The 20,905-nt window shown below is 40.1% G+C and overlaps 1 protein-coding gene across 2 annotated transcripts; it reads right to left on the reverse strand.

The window, feature by feature from the left end:
- Positions 1–8,651: 8,651 nt before the first annotated feature.
- On the reverse strand, positions 8,652–17,329 carry LOC116041485 (E3 ubiquitin-protein ligase TRIM21-like). Of its 2 annotated transcripts, none has more exons than XM_031287386.2 (2): positions 17,284–17,329; positions 8,652–10,375 (listed from the first exon to the last, which is right to left on the reverse strand). In XM_031287386.2, exon 2 carries the CDS (start codon positions 10,371–10,373, stop codon positions 8,727–8,729), a length of 1,647 nt encoding a protein of 548 aa, XP_031143246.1. In that variant the 5' UTR covers positions 10,374–10,375; positions 17,284–17,329; the 3' UTR covers positions 8,652–8,726. The 2 variants fall into 2 exon arrangements, with proteins under 2 accessions (XP_031143246.1, XP_031143245.1); XM_031287385.2 differs by lacking the exon at positions 17,284–17,329 and adding an exon at positions 14,603–14,736 and having other exon boundaries at positions 8,653–10,375.
- Positions 17,330–20,905: the final 3,576 nt, after the last annotated feature.

Here is a 20,905-nt window from a genome sequence, read left to right on the forward strand (position 1 = left end):
AACTTCTTTCTCTCCAGACAGCCAATTGTCCCGTAAGCTTTTCACAGTCTTCCTATCTCTCTACACCTCACCAAAAACTGATATCAGTGATATTGGTTTATTCGTCAATTGAGGCTATAGAAAACACCTTATTGAAGATATTTAACCGTACATTTAACTAAGGCGTCCTATGACTGTAAAGGACACCTTTATAGCAGTGTTAAACAACGTCTACGGTGTCTTATAGTTGTGGGGGACACCTTATATCATGATGAACTATCACTCTGGTGTTTCATAGGATTTTAACCTTATGTTACCCGTATCACAATGATCATAATGAGAGTCAGGTGTAACAGTTTATAGAAATGACACTCAGCAGCAGTCTAAAGTAGATTATTGTATTCTCTTAACAGTCATATAGGTATTATTCTATTATATATAAAAATTAGATGATTCGATCAGTAGTGTACCGATCTTAGACGGGGAGTTATCAACCTCTCCCCGGAGTATCTCCTATGATATTATCTACTTAATATACGCAGTTAACCCCAAACTACAAAACCTCACACGTACACAGAGAAACAGACAAAGACAACCAAAACAGCTCAACCACAATCAGCACATGTAGAACAATCAGACATCACACAAGCAAAACAGACTATAAAAATGACACACAAGAACAAGTAAAACCGACAGACAGCACCAGATGTTACACTAAACACAGCAAACAACCATAAACCAATACACTGCCACCAGAAAAGGCGTGAGCCCCTGGGTTTAGAGACAGGAGTGCCCAGAGCTCAGTTTCTAAATAATTTTACAGTCGTACAAGTCAATCTGAGTCCTTACTGCGTGTTCAGTTTTTTGTGCATTTCTGATTTATCTGAAAAAGGCCAGGTAGCGTGTATAGACTTCACTCGAGCCGCGTACCCTTGTCTGATGATTGTTATCACACCAGAGACACCTTTGTCAGACTTCTGTTTGTTCTCATAAAAAGCCGAGCGGTATGTATGGATTTCACCCGAGCTACGTGCTCCTGTCAGTGATATTACACACTGAGACACTTTTCAGAGACCAAAACAGGGAAACTTTTCACTAGAGGTAATGCCCTCAATTCCTCAAAAGATGTTGCTCTTGCAGCAAGATACAAAACCCAGACATGCAGTGGGTCACACAAGAAAACCACAGAGTATGTAACAACTATCCAAATTAGAATTTTAGTGGTACCAGTCGAATTTAGAGTCCAGCCTACTATATAAAGTGCACCAAGCTGTGTTGTCAGATATAAAGCTCGTCCGGAATCAATAGACTGTCCTTCACCTCTGAAGGAAAGTTTAAACTGTCTTTTTCACTCAAAGACCCAAGAAACGTCATTATTAACCGTTTACACCATCTTTTTCACTCAAAGACTAAAGAATCTGCAGAATCATTCTCTGTAGTTGTAAACCAATTTGAAATGCTCAGATGATACACACTCACCCAGGTCCAAAAAAAATTTAGTGTGAGGGCCAAATATTGAGAATTTTTAGCTATATCACGCAATAGGTAATTCTCTCACCTGTTAGTTGTTTCGGTACCGTTTGGACCCGGAGAGGCGAGAGTCTGAGTGGTGGAGGCTGCCAAAAAAGTCTGGACAGCTCCAAGAAACCGATGTCCGATCTCCCCAGCACGTCGCAGGGTCACCATGTAGGATTTTGAGTCTAAAATGTGACCGATTTGACCGGTCTGGCCCTAAAAAGGCCAGACTTAACCTGACTCCAATTCTTTGGTCACTATTTGTGTTCGTTTACTGGTAGATCAGAGAAATAAAACTCAGGAATCAAATCAAGACCAGGATTCGTCCAGTTAAAGTTAATAACAAGTTTAGTGAATGATATTGCAGAAATACAAGTACATGTACATGGATCTGATACAAGGCAAAGTCTATCTCCTAACGGACCGACAGCGTTTCCCCCAGCATCAGGTCCTGCTAAGTTAAAATGCTGTCTATTTATCCATTTCTGTCCCATCCCTGGTGGTGCCCTCATCAGTTTGGATCTGGTCCAGATCTTCTGGCTCCAGCCGGCTCCTGACTAATTTGTAACACTGTATAAAAACATGACCTTGACTTCCAATTCTCAGCTCAGAAGAAGCCAGCCGCTATTGTTGGACTCTGAACACCTGTGTTTTAATCTCCAGCAAACTTTAAGGAGTTTTCATGAGAGCCAGGTCATTTCCATACAGTGTCACAAATCCCGCGCTTGCATAGTGCTGACCATTGTTTGCCTCGTTCCCTCCCCTGATCAGAGTTTCTTTCTCACCCTTCCTTTGACCCAGGGAAACAGAGACATTGAGGTCAGCCCCATGAACTCTAAAACCTTTTCTCAACACTTTCACAAAATATATTCTAACAGTTCCCACATTGATTTTTGTAAATCATACACAGCTGTTTGTTTTTTTTTCTTTCTACTTTTTTTGATTTGTTTGGTAAAATTCAGTCCCGTGGTTCACGAGGTCGAGCAGATAATCTCTGGCCTACATCTTGTTTTATAAAATAAAAAGCTTTTACATAATTGTTGCTCTTTAAATGAGAGTTTTCCTCCTGATAACGTGTGTGTGTGTGTGTGTGTGTGTGTGTGGTGTGTGTGTGTCGTGTGCTGTGTAAGATCAGAGCCGGCACTAACCGATACGGTGCCAAAGGCAAGATTGAAGCTGTTTTCCAGGGTGTGATTCTAGGATCAGACCTTTAGGGGGCTCAGCCCCTAATAAGAATGTGACATGGATACAGTGCCTTGAAAAAGTGTTAACACCCCCCCCCCCTGCTAAATCAGTTGTTTCACTGGATAACAATGAATATATGTATTTATGGTAACACTTTACAATAAGGTACACAAAAAAATAGGTAGTTAATGATTAGTTACTGTTTTTTGAAAGACTAGCTACCCTTCTGAAAAACACTAACTAATCATCAACTACCTATTTTTTAGTGTATCTTATTGTAAAGTGTTACCGGATTTATTATTATAACAGAGGATAAATGCAAAATATTGAACATGTCAAAAAAATTACAAAAGTCCCTTTATGGACTACCAGAATCAAATGAAATGATAATGAGGTATATAAACAATAAATAAATAAAATAATAAAACCTTCCTTGACTGGATTACAGGTGCGTAGCATTGGAGACAGCGACACAGAATGTTAAACCTGGTTCTTTGAACATGTCACTGTTTGTCCTCTGTCACTAACAGACAAGTTCACAAACTCTAAAATTGATTAAAAAAAGAAAAAAATGTATTTTTAGCCCCCCTAAAAAGGGTAAAAAATCACCACTGGTACGATTTATGAAAAAAGCAGAGGGGGGGGGTTTGATCATGAACATCAAAAGAAAAGATGCCAGAATGAAATCCTCCTTCCAACACCACCGGATATAGAGCCACTCGGCCACAATACTTATTTATGAACTTCAATATCCAACGGAAAATAATCTCAGAATGAACTAACACTTGGGTTTACTCAGCTGGGTCACCGCTCTGCTGTGATTGGTTGTTGTGGTCCTGATGTTTCCGTACAGACGAGTCCCTCGCAACAGAGACCCTGGGAACAAGTGATGGTTGAGTGTGTGTGTGTGTGTGTGTGTGTGTGTGTGTGTGTGTGTGTGTGTGTATATGTGTGTGTGTGTGTGTGTGTGTGTGTGTGTGTGTGTGTGTGTGTGTGTGTGTATATGTGTGTGTGTGTGTGTGTGTGTGTGTGTGTGTGTGTGTGTGTGTGTGTGTGTGTGTGTGTATATGTGTGTGTGTGTGTGTGTGTGTGTGTGTGTGTGTGTGTGTGTGTGTGTGCTAGGTGGTAGAAGGTACATTCTGTAAATGTCTTCATTTATGTAAAGGAAATTATAATAGGTTTTTGGTTGACATGATGAGGTCTCAGTTGTTAAGGGACCGTTCAGTCATGTCTTTTTATTTTTTGCTGAGGGGAGGGTCATCCAACATTTTTTAGTCTGGGTGGGGGGGTCATCCAACATTTTTTATTCATGAAAAGAGCAAAATTTCAAAGTGGCTTGTTTGGTGCATATTTATCCATGTAGCTCTCAGTCTCGGCCCCCTAGCAGATGGTCTGACCCCATACGCAGAGTTTGCTGGGGGGGCAGGAGGAGCACTGCCCCCTGGTGGCTGAAACAGGTAATTGCATTGTTTAAAAAATTTGTGTAATAATTACATCTGGCATGACCAGATATTAAATAAATATCTTAAATAACACAAAACAACTAAATGGTGATAGGTAATACATCTGATTTCATATACTGCTTTAGTAAAATAATATTACCTGGCTGACGATGGGAGCAGCAGGACGCAAAAAAACGAAAATTACTGTTGCAGTAGTCTGGACATCTTGCCGTGCCAACCTTGCAATAAAGGTTTCCTAAATGCCATGTATATAAATATGATGTCAGCTTACTAATTGATTGCGGGTTTTGTGTAGATTTGGACTTTTATACGTTTATTCCACTTTGTTTAAACGGTGAAGTGGAGAGGCCTCGTTCACCTGTTTGGAGCTGGCTGGTGAATGTGACGCTCGTATCGGCCTTGCTGGATACACCGTATCATTTACCTTTTTGTGGATCTTCTGATCGCTGTGGATTACTTTTTTTTCGTGTCGTTGGATTACGGCAAAATACGGATCTTTTTTTCTCAACGTGTCTTAACGTTTTATGGTGAGTTTGGAGAGGCATCTCAACAGACTGGAGGTCCAACACTGATTGTTCACTGTTACATTTTAGTTGAATTTAAGCGTCTGTCTATTGCGTTCCAAAACAGCCGTGCCGCGATTGGATTTCATAAGGGCGAATTGTTAAATTGTTACAAAGTAACTTAAAAACTTTAAAAATAAATGTGTTTTGGAATATAATGTTTAGCTTCGGCAGCTTTACCTATGTGCTAAAATATACAATGATGATAGTGACGAGTCCATAGCAACCAGTGTTGAATTGGTTATATCCCAGCGTCCTTTGCTGAATGGTCTCAATGTTTTATTGTTTTATTTCATATGAATACTAGTTTACTAGAGGAGGAACTTAGTATTTGAAGTAATGCAGTAATGCATGAAGTGTGCATTTAGTTTCCATGCTTATTGTGTTTCCACAACAATGTTAGTGAGTAAATCTACTGAAATGGCCACCACACCATAACAGAGGAGTGGGATGTGTAAGATGAGAATGCAGAGGTTAACTCCTGTACATCATGGCTGTAAAAATCAAATGGTGTCTGTACTTCTTTGATAAGTGCAAACTTGCACGTGAGGGGAGGGTCATGCCTCTTTTTCAAATCATTTTGGAGGTTCATAGGAAAATTATTACTGACGAGGGGAGGGTCACGTCTTTTTAGGTTAGAGGCCACAAAACTCCTCCGGTGGCCCCTTAATTAAATAATGAACAGTCCCTAACACAGTTAAACATATAGTCTGAGAGAAATCCTTCATTCTGATTAGAAATGGTTCAACATGTGCAGAAATGTTTGGTCTTTTTAATCTGAACTAGATTATTTTCAGGGAGTTGTGCTGTTACAGATATCCTCACGGTTCTTTTGTTTCTACTTTGGTTTTGTTTTAATATCTTTCTTTTTTAAAATCATAATATTAGACCTATATATCTCACTCTCTGATGTGGTTCTCAAAGTGTGGTCCGGGGACCCCAACGCAGTCACGGAGAGAATTCAAGGGGTCAGAAGTTAAAAAACAAAAACACACAGTTAAGTTATGAGGATGGAAGAGGGTGTGTGTGTGTGTGTGTGTGTGTGTGTGTGTGTGTGTGTGTGTGTGGTGTGTGTGCGTGTGTGTGCGTGTGTGGTGTGTGTGTGTGTGTGTGTGTGTGTGTGTTGTGTGTGTGTGTGTTGTGTGTGTGTGTGGTGTGTGTGTGTGTGTGTGTGTGTGGTGTGTGTGTGTGTGGTGTGTGTGTGTGTGTGTGTGTGTGGTGTGTGTGCGTGTGTGTGCGTGTGTGTGCGTGTGTGTGTGTGTGGTGTGTGTGTGTGTGTGTGTGTGTTGTGTGTGTGTGTGTGTATGTATGTGTGTGTGTGTGGTGTGTGTGTGTGTGTGTGTGTGTGTATGTGTGTGTGGTGTGTGTGTGTGTGTGTGTGTGTGTGTGTGTATGTATGTGTGTGTGTGTGTGGTGTGTGTGTGTGTGTGTGTGTGTGTGTGTGTGGTGTGTGTGTGTGTGTGTGTGTGTGGTGTGTGTGTGTGTGTGTGTGTGTATGTATGTGTGTGTGTGTGTGTGGTGTGTGTGTGTGTGTGTATGTGTGTGTGTGGTGTACACATTCTCACTAAAAGTCTCCTTTAGCGTCAGATCTAAACGTGGTGGGTCGGCACTATTGGCGTCACTTTTGACACGCTGTTGTTCCTTCATCACCATGAACACAAACACACACACAAACACACACACACACACACATTATTATTTTGACTCGATCCCACACACACACATTTGTGTTAGGGGCGCTAACACAAATACTCACCAGAGCACCAAATGTGGATTAATCCGCCGCTGAAAATAGTTCCAAACAAATACACTGTGCTTTTCAACGGCAGGAACTTTCCCCGGGAACTAGGAACCTTTGAGACTACGTGACTGGCGTAAAACGCCAACATAGATCTTTGTTCAAGCAGCAATTAAGACTCATATTGTTTCTAGTGGCGCTGTCCTCTAGTAAGGTGAGGAAGTACAGTATAAGAGCGCCAAATATCCTGGTAAGGAGGCAGGTTGGGGGGCTGGATGGGTCAAACAGGACTTTCACCCAAGAGAACAGCATTTGTGTCCGGTTTGAAAATCCTCCACAATCACTGCTGGTGGAAACAACCATTTCCTCCTGCCGCTCCTTCACATTAAAAGCATCCAACTGGTGAAACACACAGGGAGCTTTTATTGTGAAGCAGCCACAGGAAACACAATGTACTCGTAATGAAATACAACTTCTGTTTAAACCAGCTTTTCTGTTCAGTGTTTGGTGTTCAAGTCACTGTTTACTCAGGCCTTGTGTTCAACATCTGCTTTATTTTACAGTTTTTATTTTTACAATCACATATTTACAGATTTCTTTGACTTATAAACCATTTTACCCTTAAAAACAGAAAAATAACCAAAGTGACTAATAATGAACCAAAACACTTTTCAGACAAAATAGAAACATTCATTAACCTTTTATACACGGTATAATAACGACACATATTGTGTTCTGTAGACACTGTAGACATGTAATAGGCCTTAAGCTGCGTTCAGACCAAAGAAAGTGATCAACAGATTGTTGGCAGGGTTGTGCAGCGGTAGCCTCGTGAGACCGTCCTGATCTAGTAAACTCCAGTTTTCCACTCGTAGATCAGTCTGGCATCTTGAGACAGAGAAAATTTGGAGCCGTTCGCCAAACGACCGACCAATCAGCATTGGTTTTGAGGCGGGTTTAGGTGTGACGCAACGAGAAGCGACAGTTCAGTCTAAACAGCGTGGCGGCTTCCACGGATGAGATGAGCGTAGCTGTCGCGCAAGTTTTATCCGAATTAGAACTTTCTCTGATGCAGTGTTGAAGAGATGAATTAATTTGTTGACTATGTAATGGAATGCATATAATTAAAAAACATCTTAACCATTAACCCTACCAGCCCTAAGGTCATTTTTACAGTTCATTGTCCGTCTGGTTTTATTTTCTAAAAAAGCTTGTAAAACATCAACCCTGTTGTCTACAGTCAATTTATGAACATCATTTTTTTTCAGGAAAAACTGGGCTATTAGAATATTTGTGCTGCAGTGAGGTCACTTGAATGTAAAAAAAGGTTGTATGACCTTAAAGACAAATAAATAAATAAAAAGGAACATGAATCTCACAGATATATATTGATATCACAGACAGCCAATCTCCTGTCTAAATCAGTTCCCATATGTATTAGGAGTCACACTGTGAAGAAATAAACATTATAACTTATACAGTTGACTAAATATATAAATCTTTTCAAAAAAAGTCCAGACGCTTTTGCCCTCATGACATTCACTTACGCCAATAATCAAATAATAATGTCATATTTATTGAAATCACACACACAGCAATGTTCTAAAACAGTTCTCCTATATATTTGGAGTCATGCAGTGCAAAAATAAACATACTGAACATTATAACTCATGTAAAAGGACAAACTATTTACATTTCTTCAAAGGACATTTATGCCAAATCTCATAACATTCTTCTCTGTAGAATGGTAATAGACTGGAGTGATCCATCTTTACACTCTATAGTCTTTGTTCTCGCTTGGATTCGCTGGAGCGATCTATCTTTCCTCTCGATATACTCTTTGTTTGACGGACCTGCCTTCCCATTGGTTGAAAGACGTCAACACAATCTCGCAAAGCATCATGGGATATTCAAAATGGCAGCAAGCATCGAGCTAGCGGCAAAAATGACGGAAAATTGATAAATTATGGACATCAAGTGGATAAATCTTGGATATAAGCGTTTGGATTTATTGCTGAAAAACTCCGAAAAGAGGCACAACTTCCAGGCTGGATAGAAAACCTTCTGTAAAGGCTACAAAGACACCAAAGACACCCCAGTGATGGCTAACTTGTTAGCTTTTAGCAGCAAAAATCGGTGAGTTTCTACATTAAACCGTTATCAAATTATCTAAATATTAATCACAGGTGCCGTTGTCGACGACGGCGTCTGATTCTAAGGGTTAAAAAGAAATTATTAACATTTCTTTCCCTGAATGAAAATAAATAAATCAAAGTTAAGTGATTAGATTACTCTGACAGGAGAGATGATCAGAGGGGAAGAGTTTTTACCACCATCATTATTACAGGGACTAAAGTATGGGAAGAGTTTCTCAGTGAAGGAGCAGCCAGTAAAGGAGTAGATAAGAGCTGCAGCATCTACGTCATAAAAGGAGACCAGACCCTCCTCATAATCCACAAACACCCCCACCTTCTGAGGAGGAGACTTCAGAGAGAGACGGACTGGAGGGCCAGCTAGAGCTTTGTACTCATTTCCATTTCTCAACCATATAGTCCAGTAACCATTCTGAGGGCTCAGTGTGATGCTTCTCTTCCTGTTGATCGACTCTCTGACCACCCCTAAAGTCCATTCAGTCTTTCTTTTAACTTGAACCTCAAAGTAAAATCTGCCTGTAGTGAAACTCTGCTTTCCTAAAACACAAACACTCTTAGAAAATCTCTCTGGGTTGTCTGGGAGATTCTTCCTCACATCACCATGGTTCACTTGTTTCCCATCATCAGACAGGATGAGTTCAGGATATGCTGTATCAGGATCAAGAGTCACATCCACTGCATACTGCTGGACCCTCTTCAGCTCAGACTCAACCAGCTTCTTCATCTCTTTACTGAGTGTCTCCTCCAGCTGAGCCACAGCTTTCACCACAGTCCCCTCATATGATGATGGACGGACGCTGACCTCTGTCCAGTCCTTGGTTGGTGGAGGTTGTTGGATGTTTAGGGACTGGACACTCTGGAGAAGATGGAGGTGGTCTTCAGAGTGTGAGAGCTGCTCCACCTCAGTGCTCCTCTTCATCAGCTTAGAGATTTCCTGTTCCAGCTCTTTGATGAAAGCTTCAGCCTGTTTTTCTGTTGTTTTCTGCTTCTCTTTGATCGTGTTGATGAGCTCATTCAGACCTCTCTCAACAGACTCCTTCAGAGAAGTGAAGACCTGAACACCTTCTGCTATCTCTCTGTCTGCATCTTCCTCACTGAGGTCGACTGAGTGTTTGATCTCCTGAATCTTCAGTCGTCTCTTCTGGATCATCTGCTGAATTTCAACCTCTGTCTTCCCCAGCTCTGCCCTCTTTTCTTCATATCCTTCTTTCAGAGGAACAACATCATGCACCTTGTGGTCTGAAACATGGCAGAGCATGCAGACACATGTCTGGTCGGTCTTACAGAACAGCTCCAGAGGTTTATCGTGCTTCGTACACATCCTGCCTTCCAGGTTCTCCACAGGGTCGATCAGCTGATGTCTTTTCAGACCTGACATGGTCAGATGAGGCTCCAGGTGAGTCTCACAGTAGGAGACCAGACACACCAGGCAGGACTTCAGGGCCTTCAGTTTGGTTCCAGTGCAGACGTCACAGGGAACTTCTCCTGGTTTGGACACTTGTTGCTCTGAGCTGCTGCTGCTGGCTTTCTGTTGAGCTGACTGTCTGAACTGAGCAACCATCTCAGAGATGAAAGTGTTGACGTGCAGCTCAGGTTTTGTGTTGAAAACCTTGTTACACATCGGACACAGGTACTGGTCATTAGTATTCCAGTGTTCAGTGATGCAGTTTTTGCAGAAGTTGTGTCCACATGATGTGGTGACAGGATCAGTGAACACATCCAGACAGATGGAGCACAGAAACTGATCTTCAGATGGCAGATAGTTTGCAGCAGCCATATCTACCCAAATGGGGAAAGAAAATCAAAACAATTTATTAAAAATACAATTTCTTTTAAAGAAACATGTGTGATTTCTGCTATTTTAAGTATATTGACTTGCTCGTAGCTGTTAGCAACTACAACCATTTATCTTTGCTGGCAAGCTGAAGCTCACAGAATATGTCCACACCCTTCTGTGTAGACTTTTAAATAACAGCCATAGACTGTTAAAATAATGGACGCAGCTTCTGGGCCTGAAAAGTGAAGCCAAAGCTGAAGCTCCTGAAAGCTGCAGTCTATCTAATTTCCAGCAGGGGGCGACTCCACTGGCTTCAAAAAGAAGTCTATGAGAAAAAGAGCCTACTTCTCTCTTGATTTATTACCTCAGTAAACATTTTCATAATGTGTTTATGGTCTCAACTGCTAGTTTCAAGTCTTCTTCAATACAGCATGATGTTCATTTAGTAAATGATGGTCCCATTCATTTCAAAACAGACGATAAAGCAGGGGATGCTTTAGGACCTGCCAATCAGGACAGAGGCTTAGCGATGCTAACCATGCTAACACTGTGGACATTCAAAAAGACTTCAACTTGTTATTGGGGTGTTGCCTATGTTTTCATCTTAAACCTTGACCCTCTCACTGTGTGTTTTCACAAAGTTAATTGGAACATTTTGGACGGCTGAAAATGCCTTGTTTTTCTGCCAACCAGGCTAGCGTTAGGGAAGGTTTGCAGATTTTCTGTGCTACCGTACGTGCAGATCAATATACGCAGGCCCACAATAACAGTGTAGCAACTCCAGACCACATGGTGGCGGCAATGCGCCTCTAAGCCATGACTTTTCACCTGCAGTGAGGTTATAATAACCTCTTTGGTTAATGTGTTAACACTTTGCCTCGTCTTTTTCAGCTCACTTCTTTCAGCGGCTTGAATCCCAAATGTTTCCAAATCAGAGGCACAGTTTTCGTTTTCTTTGAGACTACCTCTGCCCTATATCATCTCGTCAGCCCCCCAAAAAACGTTCTAGTATACAAACAGAACATGTGCCATTCCCCATCCCGCCGCTACTGAAATGTGACCTCCTGTCACGGCCGCTTGGCTCAGCAGTACATTTCTGTCAGACACTCTAGTTTATTCATTAGTAAACAAACATTATGTTAATCACTTTGTATTCTACAGTAAATTAAGCTTCATCATACTGAAGCTAACGTTAGCCTCCAAATAAATGTAGCAAGCTTAAGCTACATCAACATGGCAAAAATCTGTTTGGCGGTGATCCTCAGCAGTTTTATTTCAGACTGCAGCAGAAAGCTCAGCTATGCTTGAGCTTAAGAAATGCTATGGGAAATCTAGCTTGTGTGGAGCTACCACACAACTGATCAATCAAGGAGATAAGCTACTGAAAAGCTATTAATTTGATTCAGAAAACAGCAATGATATTTAGAAGTAGTTAAACTAGTTATATGAGAAGCCGGCTAGGCCAGAATTGAATACTTTACTTGCACATACATGGATCCTTCACTTGTTTATACATATACACTTCACTTGCACATGCATGCATTACATGTATGAGTATGTATGTGTGTGTGCTAGGGCTGTCAGCAATAATGCGTTAATCGCAATGACACTAAAGATAGAGCATAACGTGCTGTAATTGTGTTCATCACGTTAATCGCGTGCACCAAAGATTCTTTTTATATTTACACCGTCATTCGTGCTGTTACCAAATAATCTTTGCTACGAATAATCGCTATGCTCTAGAATCTTTGGCTGCTACTATTTTGACCCTTTGAGGCACCAAAAAAAAATTTTTTTTTTAAATAATTAAAAGCAAGCTATATTTCTGAAGACACTGATTGTGTTACCTTAGTCTCGTTGTACATCTTTTGATTTGAAATAATCAAATAAATCTAAAAGTCAAGTTTATAAAGTAACTTTCTTTGCATTCATTTGATTCCCAATCAAGATACACTGGTAAGAATTGGTTCAGATCGATAATTCAGACTTAAAAACTTGAATTTTAATTATGTGGTAAAACATGCAATTAATCGTGATTAACTACTGAAAGCGATTAATTGCGATTAAAGGTTCCGTAGGTAGGATTGTGAAGATCCAGGACTTAGCCAAAAAATTTGAACATCGACAACTTCTCAGTCCCTCCCCCCTTTCTGCGAAAGCCCAAAACGGTCTCCTAAGCCCCTCCCCCCACAAGGGAGAATGAATGCGTGTGCATGAGCAGTGATTGACACGCAGTTAGATACGCCCCCCTGGCCCTGATTGGTGCATCTGAACAGGGAGCGGTGGATTTTTGCAAATCACACTACAGGCTGTAGGTGGAGCCAGAGGAGTCAGATTCTTTTTTAATGATTCATTCATTCACATGCTTCATGTAGTTCTACTGGAACATAGGGTCAGTTTCAGCAAATATGACAGAAAGTTAGTTTTATAAGTCTTACCTACTGCACCTTTAAGAAAAAAGAATCATTTGACAGCCCTAGTGTGTGCTTACTATGTGTTTGCTTGAATATGTATGTAGGTGTTTAGGATGGTGGAGTGCATAAACACAGAACTTTCACTCAGGAGGATGGGGTTCAAGTCCTGTCCAAGGCCATAGCTCAATTTGCTGACCTAGTGACCTATTTATTGATTACTTAACTGTCGTAACAAACACATTTATTTATCCCAACTTTGTGACGTTAACTTGAAGTTTGTACAAAAAAGTGCCAATAACATAAATGAAGAAGTTGAGACAGGTGGAGGCAAAATGCATTATAGCAGGCAATAACACAGCTCAGGTAAAGCTCTCTCAGGAGTTATGAGCAAGCAAAGAAACAGCTTTACCTGAGCTGCATTATTGACTGCTATAATGCATTTAGCCTCCACCTGTCTCAACTTCATCATTTATGTTATTGGTACCTTACTGTAGAAACTTCAAGTTGACAACACATCACAAAGTTGGGATAAATAAGTGTGTTTGTTACGAAATGTAAGTAAGTAAAGTAATCAATAAATAGGTCTGCAAATTGACCTATGGTCTTAGACGGGACTTCAACCCAACCTCCTGAGTGAAAGTCCTGTGTTTATGCGCAGCACCATCCTCCTCAACCAACCAACTGACTCCATGCATCTACATAGATACTTAAGCACACACACATACACTCTCACACGTTATGCATGCGTGTGCAAGTGTACCAGTTTATATGTATGCACAAGTGAAGTATGCATGTATGTGCAAGTGTTTAGTACCAGTATATATGTATGCGCAAGTGAAGTATATACAGTATGTACTGCATGTGCAAGTGTTTAGTACCAGTTTATATGTATGCGCAAGTGTTTAGTACCAGTATACAGTATATGTGTGTGCAAGTGAAGTATTTAATTCTGGCCTAAGCAGCTTCTCATATAGTTACGCTACTTCCCAACACTGCTTGCAATACAAGTTGGATTTAGTGGCATGACACTGTAGTCACAGGTTGCTAATGTCAGCTACTTTTTAATTTGCCAGAAAGTCATATTGACAAATGGCAATTCAAGTGGTTAGCATAAAATCATATATATGTATAATATATGCATAGTACATAGCATCTTTTTGCACAAAAACTCTGGACTCTGACGTTACAGCTGTTTATTTTTGTATATAGCATTTTCTTGCATCCCGACAACTTTTTGCATTATTGAATTTTTTGTACATCTTTCTGCTCTACCACAGCACATCATATACATTGTTTTGCTGCTTGTGACATTCTTCTTGTGACATTCTTGTGTTTTTGTCTTGTGATCTGGTCTTGTGATATTGTTGCCGTTTATTGTTTTATTGTTAGGAAAAATGTCCCTATCTGTTGAGCACTTTTTTTAATCTTGTGGTAAGAATGTCTTGTCTTATCTGTTGTGTATTTTTTTTTCTTCACCGTGGGATGGTGAGAAACGAACTTTCGATTCCTCTGCATGTCTAGTATATGTGAAGAAATTGACAATAAAGCTAACTTGACTTGAGTTGAAAAATATAATAATATACAAACCACAGAGATTCACTTCCAAGTTCCTAAAGTCCTGAGAACTGACACAAAGAGACTGTTTAAAGCTGTTAAAGTGAGCTACTGTATAGTGGGCCTGTAGACAAACAGCCGTAGTTATATTGTTACCAATTTCACAAGAAATGAAAAGAGAGGACCTTCCTGCCTGAGTAGAGCTGAAGTTTAGTGTTAATCCTGGTTGAAGAAAGTGTAAATCTGATCAGCTGTACTCACCAGTGTTTGGCAGAGACTCTGCTGTGTTGTTGAGAAAGACCTGATGAAGTCAGTTTGACTTTTCTTTCAGAGAGAAACAGAGACTTGTCTCGACTGCAGCGTGGCTGACACTGAAAAACTTCAGTTTTATGTCTAGAGAGTATGACGGTGAAGCTCAAGGTTCAAGGTTCTTTATTGGTCATGTGGAAAACAATTACAGAAGTAGTTGTTAGCAATGAACGTCTTAGGCCTCAGGCTCCTCCAACAATGCTCAGTAAATTACTAAAAGAAAAACACACAAGTAAAAGCAAAATTTTAATCTAAGACAAAAATTGGGATATAGCAAGATATAGGGCTAAAATCCTCTTTTACTGCAGCTCTGTTGTTAGGTTTTCTTTAAAGTGCAATGCAACGGTGAGACCACTTTGGAAGATTCTTGACTTTTGGAAACAGTAGTTGGCAAATGTAACCAACGTCACCAACATTTAGTAGCTGTTCTGGGCGTTTTTGTTTCCATCACTTGATTTCCTCCAGCAGAATCTCTACTTAACCCTCATGATGTCTTCCATTCGACCATGCACTTGTCGTCCTCCTGAGTCAAAAATCAACATGTTTTTTTTTCGACACATTTGGAGCGGGTTTTTTTACGTTTAACGTTTCTTTTCACCACCATGCATAAACACCACTAACACCAACTTATCACCACTAGTTTTACACTTATTTTTTAAATTCATGGTCAATAAACTCATTTATAGGAAACTATACCTAATCCTTCAGTTAAAAAAGCTGAAATTATGAATTATTTAGACTAATATTAAAGGAAGGTTAATCACAGTTATATGTCAACAATCAGTCAGGATACATTTTGTTGTTTTGAAACATTTTAATGTTTTTTTCAAATGCTACAAAAAAATTGAATAAAGCACCCAAAATTCAATGAAAGTGGAGATCTGATCTTTTGTTGTACTTGCAAACCACGTTGTATGGAATCATCCATCCATGTTATTTTTGGGTAAATACAATTAGGTAGTTAAAAAGAAACCCAGATTTCTGATATATATATATATATATATATATATATATATATATATATATATATATATATATATATATAGACATTTCGAAATCGAGAGCTGGGAAAAAAAGGTGAGACCGATCGATTCATCCTCCACAATCACTGCTGGTGAAAACAAATATTTCCTCCTGCCACTCCTTCACATTAAAAGGTGTTTCACCAGTTGGATGCAACACTAACGTTATCTGTCTATCTATCGTCCAGTCCTCGATGTTAAAGGGGTAGGAATGGAAACTAAATGTTAAAGCAGCATGCTAATGAATGAAAACCACACATGAAGAGCTGAAGTCTGTCATATATTCTGTTAGCTTTTGTTCAACCAGCTTTTAGTTCTTGAAATATAGTCTTGTTGTTTTAGCCTTGCTAGCAGCATGACACCAAACAATACTATAATGTACAAGAAAGATCATCATGAAACTACAACTTTAAGCTTAACACATCTGATTGGAATGAGTGGAGCACTCTCCCGTAAATTTGCCCCCACAGGTATCTATCTTCTATTGTCTATCTGGTGAAGTCTTACTTGATTAGGTTTAAATTTGATTTGAGAACTAAGCTTGTCTAATAAAAAAAGACATTGAAAGACAGAGTCATTAGCTGGAGAGGCCTGAGGGCACAATGGCAGGAGCATCTGATCTTGACTGTGACAAGCTGTCATTTTGCCAGATTCTTGACTGAAGTTATTTATGTGGCAGTCCTGCCAAACCAAAACACCACCAACTGTCCCAGCCTATCACACCTCAGCTCCACCCAGCCCATGCCATCTTTGCCCATATTAGGATTACCCAGCTCCAGTAACTGACGGAGACAAACTGCAGGTTTCAGCTTGTTTAACTTATTTTACTATTTACTATTTATTTAAATTTATTTTATCGTTATTAATACATACTGTGTGTATATGTTTATACTTATATTGTTTATATTCTTTTTATCCTTCTTATATTTGAATGTGTGACATGCTCCAACAACACCATGACAAATTCCTCGTATGTGCAACGTACTTGGCAATAAAGCCCTTTCTGATTCTGATTCTGATTCTGATTGTCCCTTCAGAAACCTCTGGATGTATTTTTATTCAGATATACAGTAGTTCAGGATTAATATTATTGATATTTATATTTATATTTATAATCATAATATTAATTATTATCTTTTATCATGTTGTTGATGATGTGTGTCCACAAATCAAAACCGAGACAGAGCTACAACTCTCTGCCTTCTCACCAAATCCAACCCAGGGAATACAACACAGGCCCCGCCTCCTAAAGGCTCTGAGTAGTTTTGTAGAGTCAGAAAATAAACAGCTGATCAAGTTTCAGAGAATAAAGTATTCAGGCTGATGGAGACGTTCTGACACTTCCTCATATCTCAGCAGTGAAGTCAGCGGAGATTAAAATCTAACTTGTTTCCTGGTGCTGATTAAATCTGACTCAACTGAACATGTAAAAGCTCATTTTAGCCAAAACGTCACACTTCATAGAATAATTACTGAGTTACTTCAGATCTACAAACACTTTACAATAGAGCTGAAATAATGTATGACTGCTCTCATCTTAAAGTATGTTATGTATCAACAAAATATCACAAATGATAGTTGAGTTTCTTCATCAAAGGTGTGTAATGTTACCTGTGAGGCTGCTCCGCTGTTAAAGTCCCGTTTAGATGAGGTCAAAGAGACGTGGTACCTTCGTCTGTAGACACTGACAGATGCTGCTGCTGTCTGTGTTCATCTGACTCATCCTAACACCTTTATATCTAGAACTGTCATATGACGTGTGAGCAGGACCCAGTCACACCTGTAGTGCTGCCAGTCAGCGCTCTGATTGGACAGTTTTCAGGTTAATTATGTAATGTGGGAGGAACAGTCTGAACTCATAACAACATGTACACACCTCAAGTTTCATTCCAAGAAACCTGAAGTAGGAATGTTGTCCGTCCAGCGTTGGCTCGCCTCCTACTGCAGCTCTGTTGTTAGGTTTTGTTTCCTCGTACGTTTTTATTACTTTAGTTACGTACAGATTTTTCCCTGGTTTAACATAAGGTGAAGTTGGTACTGTACCCAACTTCTATGTGAGGTTATTTTGAGGGGAAACACTGAGCTGTGAGGTGTGAATTTCTTGTTTTTGACTGACCCCGTTGGTACTGGTCATTAGAAAAGGACTGTTGGTAAGCTCCCCAACGACTCCTCGAGAAAACCAAGAGGCCCTATAAAAACAAGGACAGAGAGGTGAAGAGGAGTGCTAGGAGAGACAAAAGGGTCTTTGTTGAACACCTGGCAAGTCAAGCCGAGAAAGCTGCAGCCTATGGAAACCTGGGCAAAGTGTACGAAATCACAAAGCGACTCTGTGGAAAATTTACAAACCAAACTACCCATGTTAGGGACAAGAATGGCAACATCTGTACATCAGAGAGTGAACAAGCAGCCAGATGTGTTCAACGCTTCCAGGAAGTACTCAACTTCCCTGAGCCAGAACAACCAGCCAACACCACAACAACAGAGGATATCCTGGAGATCAACACCAACCCCCCTGACTCTGCTGAGGTTAAAGCTGCCAACCAAACCCTGAAGAGTGGCAAGGCATGTTGCATAAATGCTATTCATGCTGAGATGATCAAGGCCGACATTCTAACATCAACACGAGTGCTGACGGACTTATTCCAAAACATTTGGAACAGTGACACCATCCCTGAAGACTGGTCCAAAGGTGTTATTGTCAAAGTCACCAAGAAAGGCGACATTAAGAACTGCGGCAACTGACGCGGAGTCACCCTTGTGTCTATTCCAAGCAAGGTGTTGTGCAGAGTCCTTCTCAAGCCAGCCATTGACACCAGGATTAGACAGGAGCAAGCAGGCTTCAGGAAGGGAAGAGAATGTATGGACCAGATCTTTGCTCTGCCTAGATCATAGAGCAGTGCTTGGAATGGAATACCAGTCCTTCCCGAAAAATGAGTTTTTTTGTGATTGTTGCGGGCAACAATCCTTGATTATGTGGCACGTTTTCTTAAAAAATGCGATGGAATATGTGTATTTCTGCAATTTTATGCAATGAAATTGCGGGAACTTGCAAAAATTGCGGGAACTTGAAAAAACCGCGGTTTCATCATGGCTTCATCGCGGGGTTTGCAGCTTTTCGATGATGTTCACGTCTCGTAATTACATCACTTCATAACGTTCCCATGGCAACAGGGGAAAATGGCTGCTCTTGTGTGAAGTAAACGCAACATTTTTCAACTTTCTGCTAAAATATATGTGACTTTTTTGCAACGAAAATGCAGGGATTATGAAATATTTTGTCACGTATTTGAAAAACTGCGGCCCCGCATAAATATGCAGACTTTGGCTGATTATGCATTGAATTATGCGATCGCATAATCGCGTTTTTCTAGAGGGACTGGAATACACCCCTCTACATCAACTTCATGGACTTCAGGAAGGCTTTCGACAGTCTCCACCGAAACACCCTCTGGAAGATACTGCACTCCTATGGAATACCATCAAAGATCATCTCAATCATAAAGACATTCTATGAACATTTTGAGTGTAGTGTCATCATGTGAAATGACCTCTCTGAGTGGTTGTCCGTGCAGTCCAGAGTGAGACAGGTGTGCATCATCTCCCCTGTCCTCTTCCTGGGCGCCATAGACTGGATCACAACCAACACCACAGCAGACAGACCCAGAGGCATCCAGTGGACTCTGTTCTCCCAGCTGGAAGATCTTGACTTCGCTGACGATCTCGCTCTCCTATCAACCAACCAGTACAACATGCAGGCTAAAACTGATAGGCTGAATCTGGGTAGTCTCATCAGTAAGGACAGCGGGACATCTAAAGACATTAAAGCAAGACTGGAAAGGCTCAGGGTGCCTTCTCCCAACTCCGTCCCATCTGGAGATCAAAACACAAAATAGTGGCTAGCAAAAATGCTGCGTCACTAACTAAATAATAGCCAGAGTGGGGAATGTCAAGCCCTGAATGTAGGCCTATGTAATGAAATGCATACAAACACATTTCTGACTACCTTACCAATCTACTACAGGTGTGACCTCCAAAGAGTTTAAAGCCCAAAAACAAGAAGGAACAAAAAAGGTTAATTAACTCGTGACAACATGTACAAACCTCGTTGGACTGTTGTCTGTCCAGTGTTGCTCCGCCTCTTCACTGCCGCTCTGTTTTTATAGCTTTTGTTTCCTCATATTTAAATATGATTTTAGTAACACACTCAGGTGTGGAGCAGGGGGGGGAGGTGGCTTCTAGGGCTCCAGCAGGGACGTAGTAATAGAAATTTAAACAAAATGTTAAATAGGCCTATATTAACACATTTCTGACTACCTTACCAATTTATTTTATTCCCTTACGCAATTGTTTAATAGATTTAATGAATACTCAACAAGTAATCAGTTCACCCAGAGACTTTTAGCATTCACCAGGTTAATCACCATCAGCAAAGGAGACTCTGCTACAATGTGCATGTTTCTAGTTTCAAGTATATATTTAGAATAAGCACCAAGGAGAGGGACTTAGTTTCACTAAGAATTGGTTTATTTTGCAAATGGCATTAAATCATGATCATTCTTTTGGTGCTATTGGAATAAATGACTAAGAAGAGACGATGACGAGACTGCACCAATGTCCAAAAACGCTGACTAAGACTAAATTAACATGCATTATTGTTCACTAAAAAAAGATGAGACTAAAATGTTTTGCATAAAATAAAAACTAAGATAAAATCTCTCTTCATTTTCGCCTACAATCGTCTCTACTTTTTCATCATGAGATAGAATATTCAGCTGTTACGCCTTCGGGTGTTTGACTGAAATGGTTATCAGAAATAATGTCAGAAATAATTTGTTATTTTAAAAAAGACTGAAATGTTTTGACTTAAACTTGACTAAGACATATTGAGTTTTCTTTTAACTAAAAGTAGAGTTAAATGTCAAGACTTTTAGTCGAGTAAAACTTGACTAACAAAAAAAGATGTGTGAATGACTAAATATGACTGAAACTAACAAGGACATTTGGCAAAAGACTAAGACTAAATCAAAAATAGGTGACAAAATTAACACTAGTGGGGGGCGATTCACCTTCAACAATCACTGCTGGTGGAAACAACCATTTCCTCCTGCCGCTCCTTCACATTAAAAGCATCCAACTGGTGAAACACACAGGGAGCTTTTATTGTGAAGCAGCCACAGGAAACACAATGTACTCGTAATGAAATACAACTTCTGTGTAAACCAGCTTTTCTGTT

This window comes from Sander lucioperca, chromosome 4 (assembly GCF_008315115.2).
Source record: "Sander lucioperca isolate FBNREF2018 chromosome 4, SLUC_FBN_1.2, whole genome shotgun sequence".
NCBI classification, from domain to species: Eukaryota; Metazoa; Chordata; class Actinopteri; order Perciformes; family Percidae; genus Sander; species Sander lucioperca.

Coding starts and splice junctions, on each gene's coding strand:
- LOC116041485 (XM_031287386.2), bottom strand. CDS start 10,373: ATGGCTGCTGCAAACTATCTGCCATCTGAAGATCAGTTTCTGTGCTCC.